The sequence below is a fragment of the Heterocephalus glaber genome, unplaced genomic scaffold (genome assembly GCF_053883595.1).
Source record: "Heterocephalus glaber isolate CG9 unplaced genomic scaffold, H.glaber_assembly_v1.0 deba00001444, whole genome shotgun sequence".
Lineage (NCBI taxonomy): Eukaryota > Metazoa > Chordata > Mammalia > Rodentia > Bathyergidae > Heterocephalus > Heterocephalus glaber.
The window spans coordinates 22,729,205-22,739,886 of record NW_028258297.1 but is presented as its reverse complement, the minus strand read 5'-3'; the positions used below and the strand labels follow the sequence as shown (position 1 = coordinate 22,739,886).

General features: G+C 37.8%; 1 protein-coding gene across 1 annotated transcript; it reads left to right on the top strand.

Annotated features, from left to right (window-relative positions):
* Positions 1-1,618: 1,618 nt before the first annotated feature.
* Pde6h (phosphodiesterase 6H) lies at positions 1,619-5,337 on the top strand. Its single transcript, XM_004845826.3, is given in 4 exon segments — positions 1,619-1,721; positions 1,723-1,767; positions 2,761-2,801; positions 4,911-5,337. Coding segments are annotated over 4 exon segments (249 nt in total). The 5' UTR covers positions 1,619-1,635; the 3' UTR covers positions 4,988-5,337.
* Positions 5,338-10,682: the final 5,345 nt, after the last annotated feature.

The window sequence follows — 10,682 nt, the reverse complement described above, 5'->3', positions numbered from 1 at the left end:
TACTGCTTTGGAAGAATCAGAGAGTCCACCTTGACCTGGGATAAAGTTTCTAGTTTTCCCTGGGATCTTGGCAGAGGCAGGATGTATTTGCTAGTGGTGGTCACTCAGAGTCTCCTGGGGCTCTGGTGCCCATCACCAATTCCCATGTTCCCCATCACATTTGGAAGAGGCACACATCTTGCCTGTTGACAGGGACAGAGAGAGCTCAAAGCACAAGTATTACAGCCAGTGATCAGAGGAGCTGCCAGTGGATTTCCTAAAGCCACAGAGGGCTTTGTGAGGCGAAGACCAGATAGTCCCTTCTCTGTCATCCAAGAGAAATTACAGGGTCAGGATCTCATCACCCAAGGTCCAGGGTATTTGCTGAATTCTTCATTGATTTATTTGCTCACTCTACCAATATAATACATACCGCATACTCCCCATGTGCCAAGCACTATTATAGGTGCTGAGACTATGGAAATAGCCCCAGATTGAAAAAGCATCCAATGAAGCATATTCCAGTGAGGGATGGAGACAAGATTCATAGTGCAAGCAAATGATTCAGGGACCTGGCCAAGCTCACATCCCTGGTACCAGCTCACAGATTCGTCAGTGCATTTCTTTTGAACATATTGTAGACAGGCAGGAAAAAATGACGATAGAAATCGCCCCCCCCAAAGGACAAATATATTAGAAGCAAGGATAGTAATTTAAACCTACTTTTGAAAGTCCTAAGAAAAAGTTATGAACTTGAAGTTAGATAATATAAGATGAGAGGAAGTGCAGTGAAGTGGGAAAGAGAGCAATGATTGACCTGAGACAAAGACTGTCAGGGAGGGTCGAAGCTAAGACTATTACCCTAAATCTGCAACAGGTGAAATAAGTAATCTACACAAACAAAGCTTGAGGCATTAGGTTAAGGAAGGGTTGGCTCAGGGCAAGAAGTAAAGGCTATTTGGAAGTTCTTCAGAGCTTTTCAGAATCTTCCTTCCCAGGGTAAGTTTTGTGAATTGTTGTAAAAGAAAAGAAAGGAGAAATTAAAAAAAAAATGTAATCCAAAATCTTAGTATATTTAATTTTTCAAATTTATCTTTGTGAATAATTTTCTATTATTTATATTTAAAGGGCAATGTACATGTCTGGGAACAACACCCTGTATAGTCCATGATTTAGATAGGAGAAAATGTTGAAATGGAGGGTAGAAGAACCTTATGTCTGGATATATATGGAAGAATACATAAAGTTTCAAGAACCAATGAGAGCTGTAAAACACTGTAGATATCAGTCCATTTCTTTTCTTTACAAATGGTGGGACTGGTGGTCATGGAGAAGTATAATGTTACAATAAATTTACATTTGATGCTCGTGGAAAGTTTATTGGAACAATGTATACCTAAATTTTCAAGTGTTTAAATCTCTGAGTTGTCAGTTTACACCCCAGTATATTGAAAGTCCCCATTGATTTATACTATGTTTTCTTCAAATCTCTTTAAATATAACAATCTTTCCCTTTTTATGTCAATACAAAATACTGAGCTTCTTTATCAAAGCACTGTCTTGCCCAGTTTAGAGTGACTTGAAAGGTCTTCCTTTTTTTCTCTCACCATTCAGGGAGCCTGAAAGAGAAACATCAGGCACCTAGGCGCTGTCAAAATGAATGACAATGCTACTTTGGCTACTCCAGCACCAAGCCAGGGTCCCACTACCCCCCACAAAGGACCCCCCAAGTTCAAGCAGAGGCACTCGCCAATTCAAGAGCAAGCCTCCGAAGAAAGGTGTGAAAGGGTAAGACCAAAATGACAGAGAAAGCTTTCCATTGTTTTTCTTCCCTTTTGGTTTTGAGAAACTAATGCTCATGATATTAAAAAGACTAACAAAACTTTCCATGCTACCCTCTATTTTCCTCTCTAACTCAGTATTTGCAGAACTGTCTTTAGCCCTGGAAGCCATTCGCACACAGCACCCAGGTATGTGGCCACATTTGGCATGGAAAATGGTGCCTTTCCTGATAACCACTGACTGGCCTTTGTATGACTGGTCCTTCACACTGACACAACCTGTACTTTAATCTGGAATACTGAATCACCAGCCAGTGCCAGAAAACATGGTTCATTTTTGTGCCTTTAAATCTTATGTTGCCAGTTCTCCATTTTTCCCTTCTTGTTCTTGGCAAACTCCTATTCATTTTCAACACACGGCTCATATATTCATTTCTTTTTGAAGCCTTTCCTGACTTAACCAAACTTTATCATTACTTTCATGTTTGCAATATGATGGCATTTAACTCTTACAACTGGTATTATTTTATATTACATTTATTTACTTACATCTGTTCCCTAAGACTGAAACCCCTCAGAGAAAATTTCTAGTTTTTTCTTTAACTTTCTGTGCCTATCATGATGTCTGCTACATAGTAGATGCAGTGAACAAACAGATAATGAATCATTTTAATGCCTTTTAAATGACTCAGCTTCTATTTTAAAAAGTGAAGGTCTACTGAAGTGTCCTCCTAATCATTCTTTCTGGTTCTCACTTGCCTTACTTCAAGTTTCTAAAAGGGAAAAGTCTCTCCCTCCCCCCACCCCCAGATGCCCTGAATCCTGCTGGGATGACATTTTCTTCCCTTCAGCACAACGCAGATAAAAGAGTTTTCCAAATACAAACGCTTAAGCTTCCTCTTCTACCCACTGAGGTCAAGAAACCCTCCATGGGAGGGATTCCAGGATCCTTTTTACTCTGATCTCAAGTAATCTCTCTGTTATTTATTTTTTCCCATAGGTTTGGAGATGACATCCCAGGCATGGAGGGGCTGGGAACAGGTGAGCCTCACACATTAAAGTGAGAACTTGGCACGTGGAGTTTCACCTTTTTATGCATTTCAGCCCTTAAGGAGCAGTTGAAAGTTCTCATAATTACCTTAATAGTGCAACAGGTCCTTTGAAGCCATAGAAATGTGAGGATATAATTTATGCTCCCAAATATGTGGTTATGTGATGAGATGCAAAACCCCTACGAGAAATCAGGGTAGGCCCAAAGTTGAGCGAATTTTATTGTTTTGCTAAGCAACCTTAAGGGCATACACTGGTAAATTGTAGAATTTTATGGAAGAAAGGTTCTCAGAGTTGTCTAGCCCAACTTTATTTTTCAGAAGAGAGATATGGGACAGAGAGGAATTAAAGTGACAATCTGAGGCCAGAGTGAGGTATTGAAAATGAGGGTGGGGCCTGGAGAACCTTTCTTCTCTACCAGGCAAACCACTCTTTACCAACTTCCTCTTCTTACATATCCGCTAGCACCCACAAAGGAAGCGACAAGCTGAGCGCATTCGATACATTTTCGATCAGCTAGAATATTTTCATTCATTAGATAACAACTGTAAGCACTGCATATTATTAAAATTAATAGACTATTTCTTAGAGAAGTTTTTGATTTATAGAAAAATTAAGTAGCAAGTCCAGAGCTTTCTTATATACCCTCCATCTCTTCTTCCTGTTGTACACACTTCCCCTTTTAGTAACATCTTGAATTAGTCTGGCATGTTTGCTATATTTGATGAGCCAATATTGATACATGATTACTAAATTAACTAAAGTCCAAATTTGCATAGCTTTATTCTTTGTGTGGTATATATCTTAAGGTTTAAAACATGCACAATGTCACATACTCACTATTGTTGTACTATACAGCATACTTTCACTGCCCCAAACGTGCTACATCTGTTCATGTCTTTCCTCCAGTCCTCAAACCCTGACAATCACAGATCCTTTCACCGTGTCTTAGTTTTCCCTTTTCCACAATGTCATAAAGTTAGAACCATACAGTACAGAACATTTCTACCCTGGCTTCTTTGAAAGATTCCTCTATGTTTTTATATGGCAATAAGTAACTATTGTATAATATCCCCTTTTACAAATGTCCCATGGCTTATCTGATTGAAGGGCATCTCATTTTCTTCTAAACTTGGGCAATAATGAATAAAGCTGCTATATACATTCGTGTACAAGTTTTTGTATATATACAAGTTTTGAACCCATCCAACACAGTTGATAAATGGTGAGACGCCTAGAAATCAGTGTCCCAAGGAAATAATATTGAAGGCATTTGCATTTTCTACTCAAATCCCACTTCCAGGAACTCAAGTAGATTTTCTGGCCACTTCACAAAAAGCTATCCTTCTAGATAAATTGCTTCTGTATTTTGGCTTGATGTATACAAACCAGCAAATTTGTTCTGGGTTGTAGAAGATAGATTTAACTCTCCTGGCATATTGGAAATAATGTAGAGATTTATACTGAGGGAAGCTCTGCAGTCTTTGACCTGGCTCTAGTCTCATCTACATAATTGTGTCTTTCTGCTGGTTGCTTGATCCTGCTGGGTGTCGGCCAGCTTCTCTGTAAGTGGGAAATAATAATGTCTTACCTAGAGCAAAAGGTTGGATTAGATGATGCATTGAGATTTCTTCTCAATATGTGAGTTGATAAAGAAATTTCAAAATGCAAAGGAAGTGAAGAGCTAGTTCAAGTGACCCATGTGGACTGGTAGGGAGTCGGAAGACAACAGATTCCCAGACCACAGGCGCTTAAAGTGCTACTGATTCTTATTTTAATCCTTGACTGTATCAGAATTCCACTTCTGCTCATTCTTTGATAGTTGACCTCAGGGAGGCTCATTGAGGTGTATCCCCAGTGTGCCCCCAGTCAAGCCACGGTCAACTCTACAAAGGGATTGCAAAATGAAACCAAAAGAGACATCTGGGGGTGAGTGATAATCACCCTACTGGTCTTATCCTTCTTGGGCTGCAAGGATTTCGAGACAACTTCCCAGGTATGAGAGATGCAGTGAGAAGATGCTGCCTGAAGGGTGTCTTTTGAGCCAAAGAGGATGTACTTGGGGTCCTGTTTAACTTATAGCTCTTCTGTCTCTTGCAGATATCACGGTGATCTGCCCTTGGGAGGCTTTCAGCCATCTGGAGCTGCATGAACTCGCTCAGTTTGGGATCATCTAAGGCACCAGAGGCTCCGCCACTCTCACTCATGGGTGTCTGCTCTAAATTTACTTTGCCCTACTGATCTGCAGAATCTGGATATTTAGTATTCATAGGTAGTTTTGGGGCTTATGTGGGCCTTTCTGATCAGTTACTATTGAATTCTCTTAGCATCAGAATCACTCTTGCAGTATGACTTAGCATGGAATAGTTACAGGAAATCTACATTTGTTGGGGCATTTCGGGTTTTATCCCTTTTCCTATCAGCTGCTCAGAAATCATCAATATTTCTCCATATTTTGTTTAAATTTCCTAAATTTACGTTTGCTAGGCATTCATTATAATTAGCAGTAGACTTCTAAGATAACACTTATGTCACATTTCTCCCCTTTTTATTTAATAAAGGAGATATTTACCATGAATCTCATGATGTATTAAATGTATGGAATATCTGATACCTTGTTCTGATAACCAATTAAATAAAACAGCTACAGTCACACAAGAAATAGGCCCACTGTTTCCAAAAGCACAGGATTAAGGTTCAGGACATAATTCTGTTTGCAAACTGGTAAATTGCATATTTTCAGGTCTAAATTGCATTGAACTAGATTGTACTAGCAGTTCCATGTAGCTCTAAATTATGTAGCTAGTTCCAAATTTTACACTGGGTCATTCTAGGTTGGTAGAAGACTGAGATTTAAATTCAGAACTCTTGACAATTTGGGCTTGCCTTTTGGAGTCTGGTTTAGGAAAGTTCCCTTTCAGACCATCCTTCAATGAAATTATTCTGTCCAATGCTGAAGGTAAGAGTGACAACATATTCGTAGTCATTGACTGGCTCTGTGTATATCTATACTAAATCACTTTCAAAGTGTTAGTTGGAAAGATTTATATACTATCAGGCTGAGAGTCAGATGCAATGGCTAGGTAGCTGCACCTTCTAAATAAAATGATGGTTTGCTTCACCCCTGAAGTTGTGTCAAATTTAATGTGCACATAGCTATCTTTCCCCAACACTTTCAAGGCAATTGTGCAATTCAAATGCTATCTCTGTCTGACTTGGATGCTTTGGTACTAACAGTATGAATTTCTTCATTTTAGTTTTGTAATCTGTGGTAAAAGAATGGAGTAAATTAACTGAAAAGAGGAGAAGTGAATAGAAAAGAGAGTCAGGTTCTAGTCCTGGATTTAGCAGTAAGTTGCTTTGTGATTTTGGGCAAAGACCTCACCCTTCGGATCCTCCAATTTGCTTGAAGTTTTGATAATGTGAGATTCGTATGAGTCATAAATTCTATGACTTTGAGGGTCTTTAAGAGTGAGAATTAGGAGTGAGAATTAGAGCAAGAGAATCTCTCCTGCTGTAGGTTCTGTGTTAATTATTTTGCAAAAATGACCAAATTGCCTTCTGGTCAGAAAACTAGCAGTACAAAAGAAAAGAGCAAGACATAAATTCAGAAGTGGAGCTATAACAGGCAAGGAGGCACTGTGGTAAGGTGTACTTCCCTCTGTAGGAGGAACCCTTGCCACCACCCATGCCCCTGTGTCCCCTCCTCCCATAGCTGGCCCTGCCCCCGAGAGTCAGGTGTTGCTCTTGACAGCCTTCCTTCTGTCACTGCTTGTTCAGCCCAAGGTGTCTCTTAGTTAAGGAGTCTACATTCTCCTCCACTGGGTGAGATTCTGGTCCACATTTGGATTATTTTGCAAAGTTGTTCTAAACTTGAAGCAATAATACTGATGAAACAGAATGACTTAAAAGGAGCACATCCTATGGCCAGGGTGGGGAAGGATCGAGAAATCAAGCTGCATGAGGGACAACTGAAAGAACTAATGATACTTAACCTAGAGGAGGAAATGATAACTGCCAGGAAATATTTGCAAAGTTGTGACAATGAAGCAGGATGAATAATGAAGCAGATCTATTTTATGTAGGATCCCAGCATTTAGTGGTAAGCTGGTGTAGACATAGTTTAAATCCCATTCAAAGTCTAAAATTTTATTATTTCTATTCCTAAATTTGAATTTTACCATTTATATTATTTCTAATAAGAAATTCCTTAATGTATAAAAAGTACCTATGAAAGAGATTAAAGGTATGGGTCCAGACACAAAGAGATGCCAAATTCAAACAGGATAATTGAAGAATGTGTAGCAAAGGGGCTATTTACAGTGGCTTAGAAAGAGTTTAGGGGATCTACAAAGGCCAATGCAGTAATCCTAGGTCTTAAAGAACTCTGAAAAATCATGTCAAAGAAAGGACCTCCTGACCATGCTGTGGGACACAGTGGAGGGATGCAGCCAGTGCACAGTGTTCTTGTAGGTTATCGGGAGCAGTTTCTGTTGAAGCCAAAAAATATTTGGATGTTGTTTGTTTGTTTCCTTTTCTCTAATTTCTGGTTGATGCCTCACATTGGCTATATCCAGCTGGAAGTCACTGATCTCACTGATGAAGTCATTAAAAGTCACCTTTTATAGCAAAGAGCAGGTGGAGAAGGGTAGAGAGTAGACCCAATGGGCAACGGGTGATCTCCAGCTAGAACAGCAGCAAAGAGCAGATGCTATTGCCAATCAGTGACTTTCCATCAGAGTGGGGATGTGCATGTATGTGTCTGATTCTCCAAAGGTGATTATGATGTAACAATAGCAGAAGTGATTTTTTATAAAAATTTAAGATTTGGAGAAATTTTTGAAGTCTTCATACTTTCAAATAAAGGAATCATTGAGATTCTTTTGTGAAAAACACACAAAATTTGGACCCTACTCCAGGTTTTCTGAACTAAAATCCCCAATGGAGAGATTGTGGAATCTGTATTTTTAATAACGACTCCAGGTTATTCTTAGGTTTATGCCATTTTGAAAACATTATCAATGTGGTCCAGGCTTACAGTTTACACATTAGGAATGAGCTAATTGTTTAAAAATATTTTCATCAGTTCATATTAATTCTATAAGGTACTAGTTTCCAGTGTGGTGCTTTCATACATGCATGTAACATTTTGATCGTATCCTTTCCCCATTTCCCTGCCTCACAGCCACTCTCTCTCCCCCTTATTCCTTTCCTCTTGTCTAATGATAGCCTCCCTTCTACTTTCCTCTCTTTCTCCTCCTCCTCCTCCTCCTCCTCCTCCTCCTCCTCCTCCTCCTCTTTCTTCTTTTTCCTCTTCTTCTTCTCCTTTTATACATTTCACATATACTTATCTTTTAGAGTTTGGCTTATTTGCTTCACACACGATGATCTCCTGTTCCATCCATTTTCCTGAAAATGACATAATTTGTCCTTTTTTATGTCTGAATAATTCTCCATTGTGTGTATATACCATATTTTCTTTATCCATTCACATGTTCTGGGACACAGGCTGGTTCTATATCTTGGCTGTTGTGAATTGTACAATGAACACTGCTGTGCTGTATGCCTCTAGCATACTGACTTTAAGGATTAGCTAATTCTTTCTTATTGGCACTTAGAGATCAATTTAACTTGCTCTACTTGCTCCCCAATAGCACATGCAGTATGTGTGATAAGAGGGGTTAAAATTCATATGTTCCAACTCTTACATTATTTTCTGGCAGATACAATAATATGTCTCAGTACATCATATGAGCTCAGTTAAATGCTTCTTCACTTGCTGAGAACATTAGAAGGTTCAGAGGTTAAGTACCAAGACTGAAGCAATTCTAAGAAGTATGGAGCCAAATGGGCCCATAATTACCAAGGGCTGACCTCCTATTGTCACTTAGTGACCCTCCTTCCAAAGCCCGCGTCACCCCTGTCCTCAGCTGCCTTCTCAGACTGGAGTAGGAGAGACCAGGGAGGAAGGGAGCTTTGGTCTGTGCAGTGGAGGCCGATGATGTGATGTGGGCATTGTCTCTCCTAGACCTCAGCAGCACTATGGTCAGGCGGCAAACAGCATGCAAAGAGGAAATGCTCCTCTGGGTGCCCAACCCTGGGCAAATATGCATGATGTTCAAACAGCTGCTGCTGTGCAGCTGATCGCTAGTGTGATAAAGGAAGAATCAACCTTAAACAGAAAGAGAGGGAGAGTATTTATCAACAACTAATGAAGTGAAGGGGAAGTATACATGGAAGAATAACCAGTAAGGCCAATACTTAGCATAAGAGAAAAAACCGATCACACAAGACTGAATAGCATAAAAATGAACAGGATGAGAACTAAGTAAATGTGACATTGCATTGTCTTACAGGGAGAAACAAAATGATTCATGTTTTGTAGAAGACCACAGAGAAAGGCTTATAGAAGCCACAACAATTATGTATGACTATAAACTGCCAAAATAATTTTTGTGACTCTCAGTAAATTGGTGTCTTTTACTGCACAAGTGCAGAGTTGGACAGATGAAAACTGAAGTCTCAAAGCAAGGCTCATAACCTGGTTGTCAACCTCAGTCATACTTCCCTCTCTTGGAAAAAACAATAAGAAGACCTTGGTTCTGCCTGGCTCTGCTACAAAGTATTTGCTAGATAATCAGCTGATTTGTTTTTCTTTTTTCGGCTGAGATGTCTGAGAGTAAAGCAATAACCTTGAGCTAAATGATCTCCAAAGTCTCATTGTACTCTTCTAAAAAATAATAAATCTAAATATATTTCAAACAGGAACAAATTGTTCTCTTTATGGCCAGAAGTCCTAAGGCACAGAGCTTCAGTTTCCAGTTCCTTTCAGAATGAGCATTTACTCGTGTTCCTTTCGCGTCTTTCCTCTACTCTGTGGTAAAATCAAATCATGTATAGTGCTGCCACCTGCTGTGATGAATGAGAACTTCAGCCCTTGAACGATTTACCGTGTCTATTAGACTTTTTTAAATCCTCAGAGCTAATTCTGAATTTATTCCACTCATTGATCAATTTAATCCGTTGTACCGCTCCATTATGGAAAAGGAACTGTTCACAGGATTAACATTAAAAGGTATAGTGAACATGGTACAAGGTTAGTCTTATTTTTCATTAGTCTTATTTCTCATTTTTCATACTACGTAGTGTTTTAAACTTTTGTTCATGTAGAATTTATGTATTTCTAGTTAATTAATTTCCATGATAAACAACACTATATCTAATAACTGCTTATTATTTTTATGCAGGAAAGCCATAAATATTTATAGATTAACTGCATACTCAACTGATTTAATAAGTTGTTAGGTTATTTTAAATAATTTTTCATTTGATAATTTGAGGGTTCCTAGATATACTATTATATATTAAGAAATTTTTGGCTTTTGGTGTACTGTCATATAATTTAAATAGAAATTAAACTGAAAATAAAAAGTTATCATTAAGTTTCCATAAGGTTCTGTAGCATTTTTGTCATATGCTATCATATTAGACTGCTGTATTATTTAATTGAAAGATACAATGCCTGCTTTTGAATATTGAACCAAATGAAGTACCAATATGTTATATTAAATATATATTATATTAAATATATTATACACATTATTTTATATATTATATTAACATATCACATATCATATTATATAATATGTGATATATTAAAATATTATATAAATATACAACCATAATATTAATATATTAAATATTAATAGTAATTATTTTATAATTTATATAATTATATAATTTATATAATAATTGTATAATTTAATATTACACTATCTAATATTGATACTATTATTAAATGATAATATGTTAAACATATTACAATATATTGTAATATTTAATATATAATTATAATATATCATATATTACATA